The 27,382-nt window shown below is 47.2% G+C and overlaps 1 protein-coding gene across 12 annotated transcripts in view; it reads left to right on the top strand.

The window, feature by feature from the left end:
* Positions 1-27,382, top strand: part of HECTD1 (HECT domain E3 ubiquitin protein ligase 1) — a 352,555-nt gene that overhangs the window by 163,487 nt on the left and 161,686 nt on the right. For all 12 annotated transcript variants that reach the window (XM_069209073.1, XM_069209084.1, XM_069209083.1 and 9 more), the window contains exon 24: positions 22,114-22,290. In XM_069209073.1, the coding sequence (XP_069065174.1) occupies positions 22,114-22,290 (177 nt within the window). The remainder of the gene's footprint in view (positions 1-22,113; positions 22,291-27,382) is intronic.

Here is a 27,382-nt window from a genome sequence, read left to right as displayed (position 1 = left end):
TCCCTTGCCCAAGTGGAGGTTTCCCCGAGGAAGCCCCCCCTTGCCTGCCTGCAGCGCTGAAGAGATCCGTTGATCTCTCATAGACTAACATTGCAAACCCGACGCTTGTTTCTACACTGCACCCGGCCGCCCCCGCGCTGCTGAGGGTGAAATTTCTGTGTGGGCTTGTGTCCCCCCCGGTGCCCTACAAAACCCCCCTGGTCTGCCCTCCAAAGACGCGGGTACTTACCTGCAAGCAGACCGGAACCGGGGCACCCCCTTCTCTCCATTCTAGCCTATGCGTTTTGGGCACCACTTTGAACTCTGCACCTGACCGGCCCTGAGCTGCTGGTGTGGTGACTTTGGGGTTGCTCTGAACCCCCAACGGTGGGCTACCTTGGACCAAGAACTGAACCCTGTAAGTGTCTTACTTACCTGGTAAAACTAACAAAAACTTACCTCCCCCAGGAACTGTGAAAATTGCACTAAGTGTCCACTTTTGAAATAGCTATTTGTGAATAACTTGAAAAGTATACATGCAATTGAAATGATTCAAAGTTCCTAATGTACTTACCTGCAATACCTTTCAAACAAGATATTACATGTTAAATTTGAACCTGTGGTTCTTAAAATAAACTAAGAAAAGATATTTTTCTATAACAAAACCTATTGGCTGGATTTGTCTCTGAGTGTGTGTACCTCATTTATTGTCTATGTGTATGTACAACAAATGCTTAACACTACTCCTTGGATAAGCCTACTGCTCGACCACACTACCACAAAATAGAGCATTAGTATTATCTATTTTTACCACTATTTTACCTCTAAGGGGAACCCTTGGACTCTGTGCATGCTATTCCTTACTTTGAAATAGCACATACAGAGCCAACTTCCTACATTGGTGGATCAGCGGTGGGGTACAAGACTTTGCATTTGCTGGACTACTCAGCCAATACCTGATCACACGACAAATTCCAAAATTGTCATTAGAAATAGATTTTTGCAATTTGAAAAGTTTTCTAAATTCTTAAAAGTCCTGCTAGGGCCTTGTGTTAGTCCCTGTTAGCATTTCTTTTAGAGTTTAAAAGTTTGAATTAGATTCTAGAACCAGTTTAGTTTCTTAAAAAGTATTCCAACTTTTAGAAGCATAATGTCTAGTACAGATGTGGATGTGGTGGAACTCGACACCACACCTTACCTCCATCTTAAGATGAGGGAGCTAAGGTCACTCTGTAAAATAAAGAAAATAACAATGGGCCCCAGACCTTCCAAACTACAGCTCCAGGAGCTGTTGGCAGAGTTTGCAAAGGCCAACCCCTCTGAGGATGGCAACACAGAGGATGAAGATAGTGACTTGGAGGGTGATTCCCCCCCACCAGTCCTATCTAGGGAGAACAGGGCTTCTCAAGCCCTGACTCCAAAAATAATAGTCAGAGATGCTGGTTCCCTCACAGGAGAGACCAACACCTCTGAAATCACTGAGGATAACTCCAGTGAAGAGGACATCCAGTTAGCCAGGATGGCCAAAAGATTGGCTTTGGAAAGACAGATCCTAGCCATAGAAAGGGAAAGACAAGAGATGGGCCTAGGACCCATCAATGGTGGCAGCAACATAAATAGGGTCAGAGATTCTCCTGACATGTTGAAAATCCCCAAAGGGATTGTAACAAAATATGAAAATGGTGATGACATCACCAAATGGTTCACAGCTTTTGAGAGGGCTTGTGTAACCAGAAAAGTGAACAAATCTCACTGGGGTGCTCTCCTTTGGGAAATGTTCACAGGAAAGTGTAGGGATAGACTCCTCACACTCTCTAAAAAAGATGCAGAATCTTATGACCTCATGAAGGGTACCCTGATTGAGGGCTTTGGATTCTCCACTGAGGAGTATAGAATTAGATTCAGGGGGGCTCAAAAATCCTCGAGCCAGACCTGGGTTGATTATGTTGACTACTCAGTGAAAACAATGGATGGTTGGGTAACTGGAAATGAAGTGTATGACTATGTTGGGCTTTATAATTTGTTTATGAAAGAACACATTCTAAGTAACTGCTTCAATGAAAAGTTGCATCAGTATCTGGTAGACCTAGGTCCAATTTCTCCCCAAGAATTGGGAAAGAAGGCAGACCACTGGGTCAAGACTAGGGTAACCAAAACTTCCACTGGGGGTGACCAAAAGAAAGGGGTTACAAAGCCTCCCCAGGAGAAAGTGGGTGACACTAGAAACAAAGAAAAAGAGTCCCCTGTAGGCCCCCAAAAACCAGACCAGGTGGGTGGGCCCAGAGACCCAACCCAAAACAAAGGTGGGTACCAGGGTAAGAGCTGGGATGCCACTAAGGCATGGTGCCATAACTGTAAACAGACAGGGCACCACACCAAGGACACTTCTTGTCCCAAAAACAAACCCCCTAGCAAAATCCCAGGGGTGACCAGTGTAGCCATTGGGGATGACTCCTCAGATGAGGAGGTCTTCATAGCCTTCAACTGGAAAAAGGGCCCAACAGGTGAGTTGGAGATTCCAGAGGGAAGTAGACACTTCCACCACCTACTGGTGAATGGAATCCCAGCCACTGCCCTGAGAGACACTTGTGCCAGTCACACTATTGTGCATGACAGGCTGGTGTTCTCAAACCAGTACATCCCAGGTGAGATGGCCAGAGTAAGAGTTAGCCCAGACAGGGTCACTGATAGGCCTGTGGCTTTTGTGCCCATAGAAGTGGGTGGGACTTTTAGCTGGAGAAGGGTGGTAGTCAGTACAGACCTCCCCCCTTGATTGTCTCCTTGGAAATGACTACCCAGAGGTTAGTCAGAGCCCAAGAGAGGAACTGGTCCAGTGCCAGTCCTCTCCCAAGGATTCTGGAGTGCCTGCCTCGGCAGTAAATGCAAGTAGGCCCCAGAAGAAAAAGAAAAGGAAACAGAGTAGGAAAGGTGGACAACCTTTAGCCAAGGTTCCAGCAAGCCAAGGAGATTCTGCTCCAGTAGGGGAGAACTCCAAAAGTGGCTCTGATAAAGTCCAACCTGACCCACAAGAAGTCCTGGCTAGTCAGGCAACTGTTAAGCCTGAGTGGGTGGCTCCTCAGCTAACAGAAGAAAGAGTGGAAGAAGGGTGTTTACTACAAGATGTGGTAACCCCCCACTCTAATCCAGCAGACAGGCACCCTGAACCCGAAGAAGCCTGTAACTTAGCCCCTTCCCTTGTAGGTGAAGAGCTAAAGGTGTGGTTCTGGGCACTGATAGCTGTCAGTGGCCTCTGCTGGGTGTTAGCCTTTATGGCTGCACTATCCTTGGCATGGTGGTCTGACCCCATGCCAAATAGCAAGTTAGGCCCCCTGACCCTGTTGGTCATGGTGGGGTTACTCCAGCTCTGGGTAACCTCTTTGGGTAAGCTAGGGGTGACCCTGGCTAAGATAAGATTAGCAGAGGTGGATACCTCTAACCCCAAAATAGAGAGAATGGGTGAAGACATAAAAAGCACAGACAAGAGGCAGTTCAGACTAGGTCCTATCAGTGTGGAAGTGGGTCAGTTCCCCAGAGGGAATGACCTGAACAGGAGGATGTAAGGCAGAGTAGGCCCTGCAACAAAACAGCCGATTTCCTCTACTCTTCCTCGCCTGACAGACTAGGAAGACTCTCCCAGCTTTGGCTGAGTCTCCTGGCCTGTGGGCTGGGGGGGGCTTGTGTAAAGAAATGGCTCCCTGTTGCAGTTACCCCCCACTTTTTGCCTGATACTGATGCTGACTTGACTGAGAAGTGTGCTGGGACCCTGCTAACCAGGCCCCAGCACCAGTGTTCTTTCACCTAAAATGTACCATTGTTTCCACAATTGGCACAACCCTGGCACCTAGGTAAGTCCCTTGTAACTGGTACCCCTGGTACCAAGGGCCCTGATGCCAGGGAAGGTCTCTAAGGGCTGCAGCATGTCTTATGCCACCCTAGGGACCCCTCACTCAGCACAGACACACTGCTTGCCAGCTTGTGTGTGCTGGTGGGGAGAAAATGACTAAGTCGACATGGCACTCCCCTCAGGGTGCCATGCCAACCGCCCACTGCCTGTGGCATAGGTAAGTCACCCCTCTAGTAGGCCTTACAGCCCTAAGGCAGGGTGCCCTATACCACAGGTGAGGGCATATGTGCATGAGCACTATGCCCCTACAGTGTCTAAGCAAAACCTTAGACATTGTAAGTGCAGGGTAGCCATAAGAGTATATGGGCTGGGAGTCTGTCAAAAACGAACTCCACAGTTCCATAATGGCTACACTGAATACTGGGAAGTTTAGTATCAAACTTCTCAGAATAATAAACCCACACGGATGCCAGTGTTGGATTTATTAAAAAATGCACACAGAGGGCATCTTAGAGATACCCCCTGTATTTTACCCAATTGTTCAGTGCAGGACTGACTGGTCTGTGCCAGCCTGCTGCTGAGAGACGAGTGTCTGACCTCATGCGGTGAGAGCCTTTGTGCTCTCTGAGAACAGAAACAAAGCCTGCTCTGGGTGGAGGTGCTTCACACCTCCCCCCTGCAGGAACTGTAACACCTAGCAGTGAGCTTCAAAGGCTCAAGCTTAGTGTTACAATGCCCCAGGGCACTCCAGCTAGTGGAGATGCCCGCCTCCTGGACCCAGCCCCCACTTTTGGCGGCAAGTCCAGGAGAGATAATGAGAAAAACAAGGAGGAGTCACTGGCCAGTCAGGACAGCCCCTAAGGTGTCCTGAGCTGAGGTGACTCTGACTTTTAGAAATCCTCCATCTTGTAGAAGGAGGATTCCCCCAATAGGGATAGGAATGTGACCCCCTACCCTTGGGAGGAGGCACAAAGAGGGTGTACCCACCCTCAGGGCTAGTAGCCATTGGCTACTAACCCCCCAGACCTAAACACGCCCTTAAATTTAGTATTTAAGGGCTCTCCCTGAACCTAGAAATTAGATTCCTGCGACAACAAGAAGGACTGCCCAGCTGAAAACCCCTGCAGAGGAAGACCAGAAGACAACAACTGCCTTGGCTCCAGAAACTCACCGGCCTGTCTCCTGCCTTCCAAAGAACTCTGCTCCAGCGACGCCTTCCAAAGGGACCAGCGACCTCTGAATCCTCTGAGGACTGCCCTGCTTCGACGACGACCAGAAACTCCCGAGGACAGCGGACCTGCTCCAAAAAGACTGCAACTTTGTTTCAAGGAGCAGCTTTAAAGACCCCTGCAACTCCCCGCAAGAAGCGTGAGACTTGCAACACTGCACCCGGCGACCCCGACTCGGCTGGTGGAGAATCAACACCTCAGGGAGGACCCCCGGACTACTCTCCGACTGTGAGTACCAAAACCTGTCCCCCCTGAGCCCCCACAGCGCCGCCTGCAGAGGGAATCCCGAGGCTTCCCCTGACCGCGACTCTCTGAAACCTAAGTCCCGACGCCTGGAAAAGACCCTGCACCCGCAGCCCCCAGGACCTGAAGGACCGGACTTTCACTGGAGAAGTGACCCCCAGGAGTCCCTCTCCCTTGCCCAAGTGGAGGTTTCCCCGAGGAAGCCCCCCCTTGCCTGCCTGCAGCGCTGAAGAGATCCGTTGATCTCTCATAGACTAACATTGCAAACCCGACGCTTGTTTCTACACTGCACCCGGCCGCCCCCGCGCTGCTGAGGGTGAAATTTCTGTGTGGGCTTGTGTCCCCCCCGGTGCCCTACAAAACCCCCCTGGTCTGCCCTCCAAAGACACGGGTACTTACCTGCAAGCAGACCGGAACCGGGGCACCCCCTTCTCTCAATTCTAGCCTATGCGTTTTGGGCACCACTTTGAACTCTGCACCTGACCGGCCCTGAGCTGCTGGTGTGGTGACTTTGGGGTTGCTCTGAACCCCCAACGGTGGGCTACCTTGGACCAAGAACTGAACCCTGTAAGTGTCTTACTTACCTGGTAAAACTAACAAAAACTTACCTCCCCCAGGAACTGTGAAAATTGCACTAAGTGTCCACTTTTGAAATAGCTATTTGTGAATAACTTGAAAAGTATACATGCAATTGAAATGATTCAAAGTTCCTAATGTACTTACCTGCAATACCTTTCAAACAAGATATTACATGTTAAATTTGAACCTGTGGTTCTTAAAATAAACTAAGAAAATATATTTTTCTATAACAAAACCTATTGGCTGGATTTGTCTCTGAGTGTGTGTACCTCATTTATTGTCTATGTGTATGTACAACAAATGCTTAACACTACTCCTTGGATAAGCCTACTGCTCGACCACACTACCACAAAATAGAGCATTAGTATTATCTATTTTTACCACTATTTTACCTCTAAGGGGAACCCTTGGACTCTGTGCATGCTATTCCTTACTTTGAAATAGCACATACAGAGCCAACTTCCTACACAGACCATATACTCTTATGGCTACCCTGCACTTACAATGTCTAAGGTTTTTGCTTAGACACTCTAGGGGCACAGTGCTCATGCACTGGTACCCTCACCTATGGTATAGTGCACCCTGCCTTAGGGCTGTAAGGCCTGCCAGAGGGGTGTCTTACCTATACTGCATAGGCAGTGAGAGGGTGGCATGGCACCCTGAGGGGAGTGCCATGTCGACTTACTCATTTTGTTCTCACTAGCACACACAAGCTGGTAAGCAGTGGGTCTGTGCTGAGTGAGGGGTCTCTAGGGTGGCATAATACCTGCTGCAGCCCTTAGAGACCTTCCCTGGCATTAGGGCCCTTGGTACCAGAGGTACCAGTTACAAGGGACTTATCTGGATGCCAGGGTGTGCCAATTGTGGAATCAATGGTACATTTTAGGTGAAAGAACACTGGTGCTGGGGCCTGGTTAGCAGGGTCCCAGCACACTTCTCAGTCAAGTCAGCATCAGTATCAGGCGAAAAGTGGGGGGTATCTGCAACAGGGAGCCATTTCTTTACAGTGCAGACCTAAAATGAAAACACAGCATGGCTTCTGTGCCCTGTCCCTCGCACATTGCATGCAATATATGCAAGTCACCCCTCTGGCAGGTCTTCCAGCCTATTGCATGTGAGGACATACCTGCTTGAGCAGATATGCCCCTGCTACGTCTTTGTCGATTTTCAGGCATAGTAAGCAAATTGTGAAGTCATTTTAAGTACATGTGCTGGACACTAGTCATTACAAGTTCCCCAGCTACATGATGGCTTCACTGACAATAGGGATGTTTGAGTGCATGCATTCATACATCCATCACTGGACTCAGTGAGGGTGTATTAATAAGAGATGTTTGATACCAGAGGTCACCTCAGAGGTGCCCCCTGCAAACCTACCAACTCCTAGTGTGGGCACTGACTGGTCAAAACCAGTGCAGCCACCTTAAAGCAGAGTCCTGGCCCCTTGAGGTGAGAGCCAAAGCTCTCAAGGGCTCAGAACAAAGGCTTTCTTTGGGCAGAGCTGTGACTTCCTGTCCCAGACAGGATGGACATTCAAGGGCATTGCTGCCTTCGAAATGCTGCCCAGGCCCCCCGCTCCAAATGGTGGAGTATGCCGACAGCCAGTTCCTGACCCCACTTTCGGCGGCAGGACTGGCAGGAAAATTAAGTAAATTAGGAAGTGTGCCCACTTCATGCCAGTCCCACCCCTAGGTTGGACGAGCTGAAGTGCACATTACTTTTTAAACTCGTCCATATTGCATGCAAGGAATTAAGCCAGTAGGGTTAGGGCTATGCCTAGTTCCCAAAGGAAGTTGTCATAAGAAGGGTTATTCACCCTAAAGGTGAGTAGCCCATTGGCTTGCACCTGGCACCCCCGTAATGCCCCTAAATTCAGTGTTTAGGTGGCACCCCTAAACTCTAGAATTGAATTCCTGTTGGCTTACGAATATCAAGACAAAACAGAAGTCGCCCAAAAGAGAAGACTGAAGACACCAACTTACTTGGCCCCAGCCCTATCGACCTGTCTGAAGCCTTCAAAGAAATCTGCGCCTAGAAGGCGACTGTCTTGCAGCCCAACAACCTCCAGAGCCTTAGGAGGACTTGCTTACCTTCAATAAAGAACAAGAACTGCCATGAACAGCAGACGTGTCCAAAAGAAACATCTCCAAAGACGAAAGCAGTCTGCCTGAGGAACCGCGAAACTGCTGCCTGGAACCACCTCTGCACCTGACTCCCACGGCTCGAGTCCAAGTGGCCCACCAGTCCAGAGAAGGTTTCCCAGCGCTTCTGACCTAGAGTCCATCGTGAGCTGACCCCTGCCGGACTCCACAGCAAAGCATGCAGCCTAAATCCGAGGACTCCCCCTGACTCTACCTGCCCAGTAAGTTGTTTCCAACACCAAAAGACACCCCTGCACCCGGAGCTAGACCAATGGTTGTCCCTACGACCCCTGGCATCTTAACTTCCCTGGGCAACTGTGGTTTGACCTCTCATGGCCCCCTGTTCAGAGCCTGCAGCCTGTTTCTGAAAGTGATCTCCTGCTTTGGTTAACATTGGGAGCCCGACCCTGTGTTTGTACTCACACCCTCAGCGGCATGGGGGCGGCAGGGTGCAAAGTTTGGTGCTTCCTTGTGGCCCCCCCTTGTACTTCAGCTTTAGGAGATCAACCCCTTACCCCGCTCTACTCACCTGGGAGCGGCTCCTCTTCGGTTAGCCCCTGCCTCCATAGGATAACATGTGACACTCAATGCTGTGGTGGCACTCGGCACCTGGCTGCCCCTGGGCTGCTGACAGTGTAAGTTTGGTGCCGCCTTATGCAGCCTCCCCGCCCCCCCCCCCCCCCCCCCCCATGTGATGCTTTGGGTGAACTCTTTGTGCTGATCTGAACCTCGCCTGGTGTTGACATAAAACCCCGAAGACTGGAACTGTAAGTTGTGTACCTACCTGCAAAACTGCATCGTTGTTTCTCTCCATAGGTTAACATTGGAGACTCTGAAAATTGCACTGTTGATTTTTAAAACTAAAAAGTTTTTTTCTAAATTGGTCTCAGATTTGAGTCTCTCATTTATTGCCTCTGTAAGTAAGGCAAATGCTTAAAACGACTCCTTGATAAGCCAGATGCTCGCCCACACAACCACAAATAGAGCCCTAGACCTATCTGTTTCTGCACATCTTTGGGGATCTGCTGGACTCTCTGCACAGTGTACTTCATTTTAGTACACTATAAAGAGAGCCAGCGTTCTACACACTTGCTCTCAGGAGGCCGAAAACAAAAGCCTGTCTAGGAAGAGGGTGTAACACCCACTCCCACAGGATGACCTGCTGTTTAGCCTCATTTGGCTGGCGAGCTTCAAAGAAGCTGGCAGCTTTGGAATGCAAATCTGGCTCCCCTGACAGGAGAGGAAGCCATCCCTTTTGTCCAGAGTTCCCTTGGCACTTCAGCAGGCTGTTAACTTAGTCAGGTAGGCGTGCCGCCCCCAGGCTAGTACCACCACAAAGGTGGGCTACTGCGAGGTAGTCATGATTTTTGAGAAGTAGCCATCTTTGTGTTAACATACTTAGGAATTCTGGGACAGGGTTATGCCCACTTCCAACTGGAAGTGGTCGTATAGGGGACGTAGTGACTCCAAGGGTCAGTAGCCCGTTGGCTACTACCCCACACACCCCTAACGCCCCTAAATTCAGTATTTAGAGGAGCCCCTGGCACTAGAGAAGCAGCTCCTGAGCACATAAGAAGCCCAAGGACATGGTAGAGCCGTAAAAGCAGAAGAGGAGAAAAGAGACAGCTGACCTGGTACCAGCCCTGCTGGCCTGTCTGCATCCCCTCATTGCAATCTGTGCCAAAGTTGACTCGTCCTGCGGCTGTAACTCCAAAAACCCGGGAGGACTGCCTGCCTTTGGAAAAGACTCGAGACCGCAAGTGAACAGCGGACCTATTCTCTTGAAACTCCAAAGAAGGGACTCTGAAGCCTCCGGAACTGCCGTCTCTGACCCAAGTTGAAGTGGTTCACCGGTGCCAACAAGGTTCCCCAGCCCTCAAGAGTCCCAGTCCATCGTGGTTTGACCCCTCCTGCACTCCCTGACTACGCCTGCATCCTCTGCACGCAGGCTCCCTCTACTATGACTACTCCAGTTAACAAAACCCATTACGTGAAGACTCCTCTGCTCCAGTCATCCCTGAGCCGGGGAGAAGAGTGCCAAAAATGTCCACCTGTGCCCGAGCAACGTGAGGCCGGAGTCCCGCTGTTGGTTCAGCCCGACTGACCTCCTGATCAGAGCCTGCAGTCTCTTTTTGCTGAGACAGATCTCAATTTAAAAGCATTGTGCATCCAACGTTGTTTTACACCCTGTATCCCCTGCCGCTGGTGGTGTACTGCTGTTGCTGCCTTGGTACTTGCCCACCGTAACTCCTGGAGATTGGTCTTGTAAGTGGCTGTACTCAACCTGTTTGCAGAACTTGTTTTTCCTCCAATAGGATAACATTGCAGAACTGACACTGTGACCACTTTTTAAAGTGAGAAGAATTCAGATTAAAAAAACGTATTTACCTGAATGATTTGTCTCGGATGCCTAAACATATATAAAGATACTTGCTATTTTTATAAATTGGTGTGGATCTCCTTTTTGAGTCGTGGCTCACTTATTGACTATTGTGTGTATTTGTAGATGTCTTGCACTCTTTTAAGCCTAAGGCTGCTCGACCACACTACCCCTAAAAAGAGCACTTTTGGATTGCATAGCAAGCCTGTCCACTCACTGGGTAACCTCTAGACTCTTTATATGGTATTGACATACCACAGAAAGGGGCAGGTTTGTGCACTCTCTTTTGTGTTAGAGAGGAGTTTAGACTTGTAAGGAAATGCCTCCTTGGCATGGTTACCCCCTGACTTTTTGCCTTTGCTGATGCCAAGTTATGATTTTAAAGTGTGCTGAGGCCTGCTAACCAGGCCCCAGCGTTCTTTCCCTAAACTGTAGCTTTGTCTCCACAATTGGCACACCCTGGCATCCAGGTAAGTCCCTTGTAACTGGTACCAAGGGCCCTGCTGCCAGGGAAGGTCTCTAGGGCTGCAGTATGTCTTATGCCACCCTGGGGACCCCTCACTCAGCACAGACACACTGCTTGCCAGCTTGTGTGTGCTGGTGGGGAGAAAATGACTAAGTCAACATGGCACTTCCCTCAGGGTGCCATGCCAACCTCACACTGCCTATGGCATAGATAAGTCACCCCTCTAGCAGGCCTTACAGCCCTAAGGCAGGGTGCACTATACCACAGGTGAGGGCATAGGTGCATGAGCACTATGCCCCTACAGTGTCTAAGCAAAACCTTAGACGTAAGTGCAGGGTAGCCATAAGAGTATATGGTCTGGGAGTCTGTCATACACGAACTCCACAGCACCATAATGGCTACACTGAAAACTAGGAAGTTTGGTATCCAACTTCTCAGCACAATAAATGCACACTGATGCCAGTGTACATGTTATTGTGAAATACACCCAGAGGGCATCTTAGAGATGCCCCCTGAAAACATACCTGACTTCCAGTGTGGGCTGACTAGTTTTTGCCAGCCTGCCAGACACCAGACATGTTGCTCGCCACATGGGGAGAGTGCCTTTGTCACTCTGTGGCCAGTAACAAAGCCTGTACTGGGTGGAGGTGCTTCTCACCTCCCCCTGCAGGAACTGTAACACCTGGCGGTGAGCCTCAAAGGCTCACTCCCTTTGTTACAGCGCCACAGGGCATCCCAGCTAGTGGAGATGCCCGCCCCTCCGGCCACGGCCCCACTTTTGGCGGCAAGGCCGGAGGAGATAATGAGAAAAACAAGGAGTCGTCACTGGCCAGTCAGGACTGCCCCTAAGGTGTCCTGAGCTGAGGTGACTCTGACTTTTAAAAATCCTCCATCTTGCAGATGGAGGATTCCCCCAATAGGATTAGGGATGTGCCCCCCCCCCCTCCCCACCGGAAGGAGGCACAAAGCGGGTGTAGCCTCCCTCAGGGCTAGTAGTCATTGGCTACTGCCCTCCTTGACCTAAACACACCCCTAAATTGAGTATTTAGGGGCCCCCAGAACCAAGCAAGATAGATTCCTGCAACCTGAAGACGAAGAAGGACTGCTGACCTGAAGCCCTGCAGAGAAGACCGAGACACCAACTGCTTTGGCCCCAGCCCTACCGTCCTGTCTCCCCACTTCAAGAAAAACTGCAACAGTGACCCATCCCCCAGGGTCCAGCGACCTTTGAAGCCTCCGAGGACTACCCTGCATCTAAAAGGACCAAGAACTCCAGAGGACAGCGGCCCTGCTCCAAAGAAACTGCAACTTTGCAACAAAGAAGCAACTTTTAAAGAGCACACGTTTCCCGCTGGAAGCGTGAGACTTTCCACTCTGCACCAGATTCACCCGGCTTGACCTGCGGAAAATCAACACTACAGGGAGAACTCCCCGGCGACTGCGAGCTCGTGAGTAGCCGGAGTTGACCCCCATGGGCCCCCACAGCGACGCCTGCAGAGGGAATCCAGAGGCTCCCCCTGACCGCGACTGCCTGCTTCAAAGAACCCGGCGCCTGGGAAACACACGGCACCCGCAGCCCCCAGGACCTGAGGATCCGACCTCCAGTGCAGGAGCGACCCCCAGGTGGCCCTCTCCCTAGCCCAGGTGGTGGCTACCCCGAGGAGCCCTCCCCACCCCCCCCCCCCCCCCCCCCCCCCTTGCCTGCCTGCATCGCTGAAGAGACCCCTGGGTCTCTCATTGAAAACTATTGTAAACCCGACGCCTGTTCGTACTCTGCACCCGGCCGCCCCTGTGCCGCTGAGGGTGTACTTTCGGTGCTGACTTGTGCCCCCCCCAACCCCCCACGGTGCCCTACAAAACCCCCCTGGTCTGCCCTCCGAAGTCGCAGGTACTTACCTGCTGGCAGACTGGAACCGGGGCACCCCTATTTCCATTGAAGCCTATGCGTTTTGGGCACTACTTTGACCTCTGCACCTGACCGTCCCTGAGCTGCTGGTGTGGTAACTTTGGGGTTGCCCTGAACCCCCAACGGTGGGCTACCTTGGACCCAACTTTGAACCCTGTAAGTGCTTTACTTACCTGTGAAACTAACAAATACTTACCTCCCCCAGGAACTGTTGAATTTTGCACTGTCCAATTTTAAAATAGCTTATTGCCATTTTTGCCAAAACTGTACATGCTATTGTGATGATTCAAAGTTCCTAAGATACTTGAGTGAAATACCTTTCATTTAAAGTATTGTTTGTAAATCTTGAACCTGTGGTTCTTAAAATAAACGAAGAAAATATATGTTCGGTGGCATGTGTAGCTGCAGATACACATGCTGTGCATAGTCCACCGTCTGGTGTTGGGTCGGAGTATTACAAGTTGTTTTTCTTCGAAGAAGTCTTTTCGAGTCACGAGACCGAGGGACTCCTCCTACTTTGGTTCCATTGCGCATGGGCGTCGACTCCATGTTAGATTGTTTTTTTTCCGCCATCGGGTTCGGACGTGTTCCTTTTCGCTCCGTGTTTCGGGTCGGAAAGTTAGTCAGAATCAACGGAAAATTCGTCTGTGTTGTTTCGTTCGGTATCGGGTTAGATTAGAATCGACACCGAATCTTGAAGAGCTCCGATAGCCCTTCGGGGTAATTTCGATCCCCCGTCGGGGCCTGGTCGGCCTGACCGCGTGCAAGATCGAGACTGATGGAACGGACCCCGTTCCGATTCTGTCCTAAATGCCACAGTAAATATCCCTATACAGACCAACATTTGGTCTGTAACTTGTGCCTGTCACCCGAGCACAAAGAAGAAACGTATGAGGCCTGTCGAGCGTTTCGGTCGAGAAAAACGCTCCGAGACCGAAGAGCCAGAAGGTTGCAGATGGCGTCCACGCCGACAGGACAACAACGGTTCGAGGAAGAGGGAGAAGAAGAAACATTCTCCATCCACGAATCGGATTCAGAAGAATTCGACGTCGAAGAAACCGTGAGTAAGACGTCGAAACAAGCATCACACAGAAAAACAGACAAAGCCCAGGGGACGCCACTGCCGACAGGCCATGGCTCAACCCATAAAGTAGGTGACCGTCCATCGGCACCGAAAAAGGGCGAGCTGGTGCCGAGATCGTCCGACTCAGGTCGGGATACAGGCACGCAGCAATCTCGGGACCGAGAAACTGCTGCAGAAAAGGGTCGACACCGAGGCAGCGGCACCGAAGCTGCTCGGCACAGAGATAGCGGCACCGAAGATGGTCGACGCCAAGAAGGTACGACACCGAAAAAGAGGAAAATCTCTTCGGAGCCGAAAACAACAAAAGACACGGTTTCGGTGCCAAAACGCCCAGCAACCGAACCGAAAGCCAGTTCCTACTCAGAGGAACAATCACTGTCCTCCCAACTTCAAAAACACAGATTTGAGGAGGAATTACAAACAACAGCTGTAGATCACACGCAAAAGCGGATCTTTATACAAAGTGGTACAGGGAAGATCAGCACCCTTCCCCCAATCAGAAGAAAAAGGAAACTAGATTTCCAACAACAAGAAAAAACACCACAAGCAAAAGTGGTGAAGAAGGTAACTCCACCACCGGCAACTCATATATCACCGGCACAGACTCCGTCACAATCACCAGCTCATACCACCATGAGCCAAGATGACCAGGACGCATGGGATCTCTATGACTCCCCAGTATCGGACAATAGCCCTGAGTCGTACCCCACTAAGCCCTCACCACCTGAGGACAGTACAGCGTATGCTCAGGTGGTAGCTAGGGCAGCAGAGTTTCATAACGTATCGCTACATTCAGAGCCTATCGAGGATGACTTCCTTTTTAACACCCTGTCCTCCACCCATAGCAATTATCAAAGCCTTCCTATGCTCCCGGGAATGCTAAGGCACGCTAAACAAATCTTTAAGGAGCCAGTTAAAAGCAGAGCGATAACCCCAAGGGTGGAGAAGAAATACAAGGCACCACCCACAGACCCTGCTTTTATTACATCACAACTGACACCAGATTCAGTTGTCGTAGGAGCAGCTCGTAAAAGAGCCAACTCGCAGACATCAGGCGACGCACCACCTCCGGACAAGGAGAGCCGAAAGTTTGATGCAGCCGGGAAAAGGGTTGCAGTACAAGCTGCAAATCAGTGGCGCATCGCCAACTCGCAGGCACTCCTAGCGCGATATGACAGAGCCCATTGGGACGAGATGCAGCATCTCATCGAGCACCTCCCCAAAGAATTCCAACAACGGGCAAAACAAGTGGTTGAAGAGGGACAAAACATATCCAACAACCAAATCCGTTCTTCTATGTATGCAGCAGATACAGCTGCAAGAACTATAACTACTGCTGTAACGATAAGGAGGCACGCATGGCTGCGCACATCCGGCTTCAAACCTGAGATACAACAGGCAGTGCTCAATATGCCGTTCAATGAACAACAATTGTTTGGACCAGAAGTGGACACTGCAATTGAAAAATTAAAGAAGGACACCGACACAGTCAAAGCCATGGGCGCACTCTATTCCCCGCAGGGCAGAGGCACATTTGGCACATTTTGCAAAACTACTTTCAGAGGAGGGTTTCGAGGTCAAGCCACACAAGCCAGCACCTCACAAGCAAGACCACCTACCTACCAGGGACAATATCAAAGGGGAGGCTTTCGGGGCCAATACAGAGGGGGGGCCAATTCCCAAGAAACCGGGGAAAATTTCAAGGGCCCAAAACCCCTCAAAACAAGCAGTGACTCACAAGTCACTCAACCCCTTCACACAACACCAGTGGGGGGAAGACTAAGCCAGTTCTACAAATCTTGGGAGGAGATAACAACAGACACTTGGGTCTTAGCAATTATCCAACATGGTTATTGCATAGAATTTCTCCAACTCCCTCCAAACGTCCCACCGAAAACACACAAGATGTCCAAACAGCATATAGACCTTCTAGGACTAGAAGTTGAAGCATTACTGCAAAAAGACGCAATAGAATTAGTACCAAAAACACAAAAGAACACAGGAGTTTACTCACTGTACTTTCTAATACCGAAAAAGGACAAAAGTCTGAGACCAATATTGGATCTCAGAACACTAAACACCTACATCAAATCAGACCACTTTCACATGGTCACGTTACAAGACGTAATAACACTACTGAAACAGCAAGACTACATGACAACGTTAGATCTAAAAGACGCGTATTTCAATATACCGATACATCCCTCGCACAGGAAATACCTAAGGTTCGTATTCGAAGGAATACATTACCAATTCAGAGTGTTGCCATTCGGAATAACGACAGCACCAAGAGTCTTTACAAAATGTCTAGCAGTAGAAGCTGCACATATCAGGAGGCAGCAAATACACGTGTTCCCGTACCTAGACAATTGGTTAATCAAAACCAACTCGCTAACAAAGTGTTTACACCACACAGATCATGTTATACAAACCCTTTACAAACTGGGTTTCTCCATCAACTATGCAAAGTCACACCTTTTGCCATGTCAAACACAGCAATACTTAGGAGCGACAATCAACACTACAAAAGGGATAGCCACTCCAAGTCCACAAAGGGTTCAAAATGTTCACAAGGTGATACAAGCTATGTATCCAACACAAAAGATACACGCAAAGATGGTCTTAAAACTCCTAGGCATGATGTCCTCATGCATAGCCATTGTCCCAAATGCAAGATTGCACATGCGGCCCTTACAACAGTGCCTAGCATCACAATGGTCACATGCACAGGGTCACCTTCTAGATCTGGTGTTGATAGACCGCCAAACATACATCTCGCTTCTATGGTGGAACAGTACAAATTTAAACAAAGGGCGGCCTTTCCAAGACCCAGTGCCACAATACGTGATAACAACAGATGCTTCCATGACAGGGTGGGGAGCACACCTCAATCAACACAGCATCCAAGGACAATGGGACGTACATCAAAGAAAGTTTCATATAAATCACCTAGAATTGTTAGCAGTATTTCTAGCGTTGAAAGCATTCCAACCAATGATAACCCACAAATACATTCTTGTCAAAACAGACAACATGACGACAATGTATTATTTAAACAAACAGGGGGGAACACACTCGACACAGTTGTGTCTCCTCACACAAAAAATATGGCATTGGGCAATTCACAACCACATTCGCCTAATAGCACAGTTTATTCCAGGGATCCAGAACCAGCTAGCAGACAATCTCTCTCGGGATCACCAACAGGTCCACAAATGGGAAATTCACCCCCAAATCCTGAACACTTACTTCCAAATGTGGGGAACACCTCAAATAGATCTATTTGCAACAAAAGAAAACGCAAAATGCCAAAACTTCGCATCCAGGTACCCACACCAGCAATCTCAAGGCAATGCTCTATGGATGAATTGGTCAGGGATATTTGCATACGCTTTTCCCCCTCTCCTTCCATATCTAGTAAACAGATTGAGTCAAAACAAACTCAAACTCATTCTAATAGCACCAACATGGGCAAGACAACCTTGGTATACAACACTACTAGACCTGTCAGTAGTACCTCATGTCAAACTACCCAACAGGCCAGATCTGTTAACACAACACAAGCAACAAATCAGGCATCCAAACCCAGCATCGCTGAATCTAGCAATTTGGCTCCTGAAATCCTAGAATTTGGACACTCAAACCTCACACAGGAATGTATGGAGGTCATAAGACAAGCTAGAAGGCCATCCACTAGACACTGCTATGCAAGTAAATGGAAAAGATTTGTTTGCTACTGCCATAATAATCAAGTTCAACCATTGCATGCATCTCCAAAAGATGTTGTAGGGTATTTACTACATTTGCAAAAGTCAAATCTAGCTTTCTCTTCCATAAAGATACATCTCGCAGCAATATCTGCATACCTGCAAATTACTCATTCAACTTCCCTATTTAAAATACCTGTCATTAAAGCATTTATGGAAGGCCTAAAAAGAATTATCCCACCAAGGACACCACCTGTTCCTTCATGGAACCTCAATATTGTCTTAACAAGACTCATGGGTCCACCTTTCGAACCCATGCATTCTTGCGAAATGCAATATCTAACGTTGAAAGTTGCATTTCTCATTGCCATTACATCTCTAAGAAGAGTAAGTGAAATTCAGGCATTTACTATACAAGAACCATTTATTCAAATACACAAAAATAAGGTAGTTCTAAGAACCAACCCAAAATTCTTACCAAAGGTCATCTCACCGTTCCACTTAAATCAAACAGTAGAATTGCCAGTGTTCTTTCCACAGCCAGACTCAATAGCTGAAAGAGCACTACATACATTAGATATCAAAAGAGCACTAATGTACTACATTGACAGAACAAAACTAATTAGGAAAAAAAAAAAACTATTTATTGCATTTCAAAAACCTCATACAGGAAATCCTATATCAAAACAAGGTATAGCTAGATGGATAGTTAGGTGCATCCAAACCTGCTATCTTAAAGCAAAGAGACAGCTGCCTATTACACCAAAGGCACACTCAACCAGAAAGAAAGGTGCTACCATGGCCTTTCTAGGAAATATTCCAATGAACGAAATATGTAAGGCAGCAACATGGTCTACGCCTCACACATTTACTAAGCACTACTGTGTAGATGTGCTATCTGCACAACAAGCCACAGTAGGTCAAGCTGTACTAAGAACTTTATTTCAAACTATTTCCACTCCTACAGGCTGAACCACCGCTTTTGGGGAGATAACGGCTTACTAGTCCATGCACAGCATGTGTATCTGCAGCTACACATGCCACCGAACGGAAAATGTCACTTACCCAGTGTACATCTGTTCGTGGCATTAGTCACTGCAGATTCACATGCGCCCACCCTCCTCCCCGGGAGCCTGTAGTAATCTTCAACATTTGTACATTTGTAAATATATTACTTTAACCTTCATTTTGTACATACTTATTCATTCCATTGCATGGGCACTATTACTAACATACACAACTCCTACCTCACCCTCTGCGGGGAAAACAATCTAACATGGAGTCGACGCCCATGCGCAATGGAACCAAAGTAGGAGGAGTCCCTCGGTCTCGTGACTCGAAAAGACTTCTTAGAAGAAAAACAACTTGTAACACTCCGACCCAACACCAGACGGCGGACTATGCACAGCATGTGAATCTGCAGCGACTAATGCCACAAACAGATGTACACTGGGTAAGTGACATTTTCCTTTTCTATATAAAAACCTATTGGCCTGGAATTGTCTGAGTGTGTGTTCCTCATTTATTGCCTGTGTGTGTACAACAAATGCTTAACACAGTGGTTCCCAAACTGTGCGCCGCGGCTCCTTGGTGCGCCGTCAAAATTAGCCAGGGGTGCCGCACACAGTCTGGAAACCACTCGGAGGTGCTTTTAATCGGTAGCTTTTCACCGTGGTTTTGGAAACAAAACCCCCTGCATTAATTATTGTGACCAGCGGAGGGCGCCAGAGTACCATTAATAATATCCCTATGACAAAAGAAAAGAAATAGTTTAAAATAAATGGTTTTCAGGAACCTGAACGAGAGAATTAAGAAGTCAAACTGTAAATAGTGTAGGTACAGGCTGGGATTACGTTCCCCCACCCGCCAAAAAAAAGTAAGATAATGGGGAGCCGTGGCCAACACGGCCAATAGGTCAAAGGAGCCGGGGATCGAAAAAGTTTGGGAACCACTGGCTTAACACTACCCTCTGATAAGCCTACTGCTCGACCACACTACCACAAAATAGAGCATTAAAATTATCTCTTTTTGCCACTATCTTACCTCTAAGGGGAACCCTTGGACTCTGTGCATACTATTTCTTACTTTGAAATAGCACATACAGAGCCAACTTCCTACAAGACTTATCAGAGGGTAGTGTTAAGTATCTGTTGAACATACACAGAGTCAAAAAATGGGACACACTCAAAAAGAAACTTGAGACCAATTTAGAAAAATAACATTTGTATATATTTTTTAACACCAAGAACTTCGTAATTGAGTAAGTACTTTTCGAGTTATCACTTTCTGAAGCATACAGGGATACGCTTCCAATTGTAGCTTTAAAGCTGTAATGTTATCCTATGGGCAAGAAACATATAGTGCATACGGGTACATGTCGGCGACATACAGCGCTGTTCTCCCAGACTCAGTGAGTGGCGGTCAAGATCCAAGGCAGAACCAACAGGTCACCCCAGTCTTCTCTGGGGCATCCGGATGCAGAGGTGCTTCCCAGCGTCGGGTGTCCCATTTAAATCAGTGATGAAAGTGCAGGATGGCTTACTGATGTGTCAGTGTTAGGTAGCTCTGCTTTTAAAGCCTGGGATAGCTCTACTGTGTAAAGCATAACATAGCTCTATGATGTGTAAAGCGTAAGATAGCTGTGTGCTGTGTAAGGCGTGGGTTGTGTCTCTGCTGTATAAAGTGCAGCAAGGTTTCCTACTGATTACATTCTGAGGTAGCTCTGCTGTGACAAACGTAGAGTCACTTGTAAAGCTTGGTATAGCTCTGCTGTGTAAAACCCGGGGTAACTGTGCTACGTAAAGCCCTGGATAGCTCTGCTGGTTAATGTCTGGAATAGCTCTGCTGGTTAATGTCTGGGATAGCTCTGCTGGTTAATGTCTGGGATAGCTCTGCTGGTTAATGTCTGGGATAGCTCTGCTGGTTAATGTCTGGGATAGCTCTGCTGGTTAATGTCTGGGATAGCTCTGCTGGTTAATGTCTGGGATAGCTCTGCTGGTTAATGTCTGGGATAGCTCTGCTGTGTAATGTCTGGGATAGCTCTGCTGTGTAATGTCTGGGATAGCTCTGCTGTGTAATGTCTGGGATAGCTCTGCTATGTAATGTCTGGGATAGCTCTGCTATGTAATGTCTGGGATAGCTCTGCTATGTAAAACCCTGGGTAACTCTGCTATGTAAAACCCTGGGTAACTCTGCTATGTAAAACCCTGGGTAACTCTGCTATGTAAAACCCTGGGTAACTCTGCTATGTAAAACCCTGGGTAACTCTGCTATGTAAAACCCTGGATAGCTCTGCTGTGCAATGTCTGGGATAGCTCTGCTGTGCAATGTCTGGGATAGCTCTGCTGTGCAATGTCTGGGATAGCTCTGCTGTGCAATGTCTGGGATAGCTCTGCTGTGCAATGTCTGGGATAGCTCTGCTGTGCAATGTCTGGGATAGCTCTGCTGTGCAATGTCTGGGATAGCTCTGCTGTGCAATGTCTGGGATAGCTCTGCTACGTAAAGCCCTGGGATAGCTCTGCTACGTAAAGCCCTGGGATAGCTCTGCTACGTAAAGCCCTGGGATAGCTCTGCTACGTAAAGCCCTGGGATAGCTCTGCTACGTAAAGCCCTGGGATAGCTCTGCTACGTAAAGCCCTGGGATAGCTCTGCTGCGTAAAGCCCTGGGATAGCTCTGCTACGTAAAGCCCTGGGATAGCTCTGCTACGTAAAGCCCTGGGATAGCTCTGCTACGTAAAGCCCTGGGATAGCTCTGCTGCGTAAAGCCCTGGGATAGCTCTGCTACGTAAAGCCCTGGGTAACTCTGCTACGTAAAGCCCTGGGTAACTCTGCTGCGTAAAGCCCTGGGTAACTCTGCTGCGTAAAGCCCTGGGTAACTCTGCTGCGTAAAGCCCTGGGTAACTCTGCTGCGTAAAGCCCTGGGTAACTCTGCTGCGTAAAGCCCTGGGTAACTCTGCTGCGTAAAGCCTGGGATGGCTCTGCTGCGTAAAGCCTGGGATGGCTCTGCTGCGTAAAGCCTGGGATGGCTCTGCTGCGTAAAGCCTGGGATGGCTCTGCTGCGTAAAGCCTGGGATGGCTCTGCTGCGTAAAGCCTGGGATGGCTCTGCTGCGTAAAGCCTGGGATGGCTCTATTGTGTAGAGCTTGGGATAGCTCTATTGTGTAGAGCTTGGGATAGCTCTATTGTATAAACCTGTGCAGTACCTTTGCTGTAATTGAGGGAGAACTCTAGTTTATAACCTGACAGATAGTTGATTGAGGTCTATTCAGTTTGTCAGCAGAGGCACAGACCGGCTGTCCTGTAACTCTAGAGTGTATGGAATGATAGACTGGCTCCTTGTTTATTTCATGGAATCCATCCCTTGTCCGAGTCAGCTTATGGGTGTGCCTGGTCTGTCCTGGACCTTCTGAAGCTTAAGCCCTGTCCAGTTGAGTGCCAGTGGTAGCTTCTCCACCACTGACTGACATCGATGGGTTATGTGGCGTCTCTCGTCATGATCTTCACATGACTCTAGTGGGAATTGCTTGTTACTTACTGCCATGCTGTCTCGCTCCCAGGTAAAGCTGCCAAGGAAGCGGAAGCCAACCTGCGGCGCCAGAGGCGGCTTGTGCGCTCCCAGGTGCTTAAGTACATGGTGCCCGGGGCACGAGTTATACGCGGCATCGACTGGAAGTGGAGGGAGCAAGATGGAAGCTCGCAGGGGGAAGGCACAGTGACTGGGGAGCTGCACAACGGTGAGTGCGCACTTTGCTTTGTCTGTACTACCACTGGGGAGGGTGTGGTGAAGGGGACATGAACTGATATGCTCGACCACTAGTAGGGTGTTGCACTACAGTGAGTAAGCACTCAGCTCTATAGTACCACCAGGTGAGAACACAGAAGACAAAGACGCACTAAGACGAGTGAGTGTGGCTTGTTCTGCAGTACAACAGAGCAGACGATGAGCAATAACAAGTGGGCGCTCACCATTGCTGATCTGCTTTGTTATATATAGTAACGGAGAGGCACTGCATAAGGGGGAATGCCATATGAATGTGCAATACGAACTTGTTCCACCTTTCCAGAGTATAGAAGGAAAGAGCACCTATCTAGTAAAACTAGAGCACAGTCCTAAAGGGGCCCGATTTAGATCTCGACGTATGGATATCCATCTGCCATATTACGATCTCCATAGGATATAATTGGATCGTAATAGGGTGGACCAAGTTATCAGTCACGTTTGTGATGGAGTATTCCCCTCCACCAGGATCTAAATCAGTCCCTCGGCGTGCTAATGGGGGTGAAGGGAACACAGTTTTACAGCTTGGACCCTGCACAGCTAAATCTCTGGTTGAGATGAGCGCTCATCACTGTTGTACCTCCGAAGGATGACTGTCTGAGAGTGGTTGTACTATTGACTGCTGGCTGTCTCCTGCTTGGGTGAAATTAAAACAGGCACTTGATTTGATTGCTGATGTGCAGTATTAATCCATTCCGGAGTCCATCCGCGCAGCGCTCATGCACTGATGCAAGTATTGTGACCCTCACCATTGAACTGATGCCTGAAGGTTCTTGGGTTCACACTGTTTCCAAACTTGCAGTGGTCTGTGATTCTGGGTGAAATCTCATGGTTGATAGTATGAGCTATCTTTAAATATCTGTGGCCCTTTGATTCCTGGCTAAAAGTGCATAAACCCCTCTCCCTCATTAAAGCGCTCAGTTTTAATTGTGTGCACCTGGTTTTACCAACAGTGCTAGGAAGGATAGTTCAATTTGTAGTTACAACAAGAACTGTGCAGATCAGATCCAGGGTAAGATTTTTTTATGACCATATGATCGATGGAATGAGCTTTGCAGTAATAGTATGATTTAAATCTAAAGTTAATTAAAGAACCAGAACCAGCTCAGTCTTGGTCACTTTCTACGTTGTGCACAATTGGCACATCATGTACTTTGTTCAGGTTGATCCTTGCTAGCATGTGTAGTCTCAATCCGTTTTTGAATAACTGAATCAAGTGGTGTTCCAGGACATTTCTGTATTTTAGATTAACTTCACCTCCTTTTATTGTTGATGTGCTGAAAGGGAAAAAATGTGCAATGCTTAGCAATATTATTGCATAACAGTTGAGGGCACAAGTGCTCCTGAAACACCCTAATAAGTTCATGATTTAAAAAACAAGTAATTTTTAATAACCGAGGCCAGGCAGGAGTGCAGTGCTACAAGTTAATAAAATGTAGTTTAACAGGAATCATAATTATAAATTCAGTAGCATAAGTTTGTAATGAGAACCAATCCTAAATGTATACTTACCGTCGAATTTCCTAGTCTACCACCCTATTCGTCTACTCATTGGTTCTACAACCTGAAAGGTTATTAAGTTGTTCTTAGTACATGCTCAACTCTCCCAGTTATTAAACGGCCATAACAGTATGGATTATACAAACATTCCAGTTACACTACTGTATGTCAAGGAAGGCTTTGGATGTTAAACCTAAAGCACATTCTAAAAAGGAAGCAGTCAGCACACATTGATGTACCCATTAAAGATATACTTATGTGCTACTTGGTCTTCCACATACCTGAGCTAAACATTGCTTTGTAGATGGTAATTCACAAAAATAAGCTGAAGTGGGTAAAACAGTATTAAAGCTTCTGCGCAGCACTCCCCACTCTACTCCTTGGCGCCAAGAAAGAAAGCTACAAGAAAGTGGTCACTTGCCTGTAAAAATAGGTTTGAGGCATGTGTGGCCATAGATACACATGCTGTGCATACTTCTGCCATCTAGTGTTGGGTGTGGATGTGTGCAAGTTGTTTTTGTTCGAAGAAGTCTTTCGAGTCATGAGGTTGTGACACTCCTCTTGGCAATAATGCATTTAACTATCCATCATGCAATGCCTGATTTGGATAGAGCCTTTCCTTTGTGGGGTTCGGAGAAAGCAACAAAAAGTTGCTGTGTTTTCCTAATGGCCTGGTTCTATCCACGTAGTACATGAGGACTTATTTTACATCCAAAGAATGGAGAGTCCCTTCTGCAACTGAATTAGGTTGTGGGGGAAAAAAGTGCAAAGGTCAATGGACTGATAAAAGTGGAAGTGAGAGACCACCTTATGGAGGAATTTGGGGTTGGTACGCAGAAAGGTTAGACTATGGCTAATGACTGAAGCTCAATGACACGCCTGAGTGAGGGGATGGCAACTAGAAATGCCACCATCCAAGAGAGGAACTGAAGGGGGCAAGTGTGGAGGGGCTCAAATGGAGAACCCATGAGTCGTGTGAGTTTCCATGAGGATTCTGGTGTAACCGGGGGAGGAATGACCCTTTTGTGACCCTCCATGAAAACTTTAATGACCTTTGAGCAGCTGCAAGGCAATCCTGCTCCAGACAACCAACCCCTATGGTTCCGAGCAGGAATAACATGTTAATAAAATTAAACAAGCATGGATTAAGGTGAGGGCATTGAACAGGGGTCCTTTGAAAACAGCATCTGACGATTGATCTTGGCCTTTGAATGCTCAGCAAAACAGAACGAAAACAGGAGCGATCTTGTGAATTTCTTTTCAACAAAGAAAAAAGTAGTTCCTCAAACAGTTTCCAAAATGGTGACCAGTGGATTGATATAGTACTTGGTCCCTGCTCCCAGAGAGGGCTAAACAGAGCAAGAGGCATGACAAATGGGGAGAAAGAATAGAAGTCGACAATGGAGCCAACAAATGGGAAGTCTTTGAGCAGGCTGAAGTCCACAAAGTATATACAACATGTCTCGAAGAGACAGCGCAAGCACTGTTTAGCACAGACCTAAAAACGGTTAGTACTGGAGTAGTATTGGAATGGCCTCCGTCATCTGTGTTGACCACAGCAGACCAATGTGACAGTTATTTTATGCTTTTTAAAAAAAAATTTAACCAGGTTATCAGTAATACCTGATATGCTAAGCACTCAAGTAGTTTCGGTGTTAATTCTCAACCTTGAAAATTTGGCACTTGAGATGTAGCTGGTATATTTGAACTTCCTCCAGTGTATATAAAATTCAAATTGTAAGACAAGCCAGACAACCAACTACTAGAAGTGAAATGAAACCTTGTGCAAACTGATACATTATAGTACATGTTAATCTGCATGTGCAGTGTATTAGTAAATATTTGTTGACCTATCAATAGTCAGGTTTGGCTTATAGATTAATAATGAATCATCTTGTGGAGGTTGCAGCCTACTTAAAGAACGAACAGGTGACATGCTTCTATTTTTAAAATTCTAGTTATTAAAGCATTCCTGTAAGGCTCCTAGAATCCAACCAGCACTTTCCTGGCATCTAAACATTGCTCTAGCTCTTCAAGTGGGGACACCTTTTGAGCTATGACACGCAAACTCTAAAGAATTAAAGTTAGTGTTTTTGATGAAAATGACATTATTATGCAGGTTAGTAAATTAGCTTGTCAGTCGGAGAGTGACACATCAAAAATCCTAAAGGTGGATTGATTTACACACACACATTGTAATGTGTTTTTAGGTCAGCCCTTTGAGTTAGCCTTAACCGTCTGTCCAGGCTATTGTTTTCCAAAAAAATACACATAGTATACATACATAGAGGGGCTTTTGATCAGCAGGATTCATTAACTGGCCTTTTGAATTGTTTGCTTTCACCCACCATAGCATACAGCAAGGGGCAGTGGAGCAGTCCACTTTTTACCCATTGGTTCCCTTAACTTGGATTGACTGCACAAAGGATGTTTCAGGTTGTTCTTATCTGCTTAAAAATAGTTCCATACTCGTCACTGACAAAACGCTTTTTAACTGTACCTTTTAAATTTTACTTTTTTAAAATTTAATTTAAACAACTGTTCTTTTGCTCGCACTTCGGGTGCTCAGTCAGATTGTAATTTCTTTCCTGTCTCCTTTTTAAAGTTGTTATAAAATGTTTAAAATACATTGTGGCCTTGTAGCTGCCTGCAAATTGAGTGCTTTGCTGGGTCATGATTTTATCTTATCTTCAATAAAGGTAATGGTAAAATGCATAGTGCTACACAATGACTTTTGATTTTTACATCAGCCATAATCAGTGTTTTTTAATGTAACATTATTTGCAAACATACTGTGGTCACATCCTTATGACAGTGGTTTTATTTAACCGTTGTACAAGCATGCCAAGGTCAGACCTTTGCTAAGCTTCTTACTAAAGGTTTTCTTTCATCTTAAAATTAATCACTACATTAAATTACCAGCAATTTTCATATATCCACAACATGGTGCATCGATCATTCAACACACACTTAATATAATGAGGCCACTCATGGATTGCATTTGCTATACTAAATCATGTCCGAGGACATAACTATTTGTTAGTTTTGCACATCGATTTCAAGGCAAAGATAGGTATTACAAGATAGATTCTTATCTATATTTAAGTGTTTTATACAAGAGCAAAAGAAACTCTGTTTTACATATGCCACACTCGAATTCTATTTGCAACAGCAAGACAATAGTTTTTTTGAGCAACACCCGTTGAGCTGACTTCTGTAAGGTAGTTGGAAGGAGAACAGATACCATTCACAAAACATTACTTTTTGGATAACCATATGAGGGAAAAAAACAGAAGTAGGTGACACAATATCTTTCTTCTGCAGCAGTATGCTTAGAGGTTAATGCTTTGTGGTCCATGCACAGCATGTGGGATACGAGAACACATGCGGCAAAAGGAAAACGTTACTTGGTTTTAACAGTTGGTTCACAGTGTGCAGTGTTGTAGATTCACTAACGGCCGTCAAACCTCCTCAAGGCAAGAATGCAGCAGAACCAGGTATTACTCAATTTAAGTTGTCTTTCCTAAAGTGGAAGAACAGGATTGTGA

The sequence above is a fragment of the Pleurodeles waltl genome, chromosome 9, assembly GCF_031143425.1.
Source record: "Pleurodeles waltl isolate 20211129_DDA chromosome 9, aPleWal1.hap1.20221129, whole genome shotgun sequence".
NCBI classification, from domain to species: Eukaryota; Metazoa; Chordata; class Amphibia; order Caudata; family Salamandridae; genus Pleurodeles; species Pleurodeles waltl.
The sequence above is the reverse complement of the archived record's forward strand: the minus strand, read 5'-3'. Positions and strand labels throughout refer to the sequence as shown.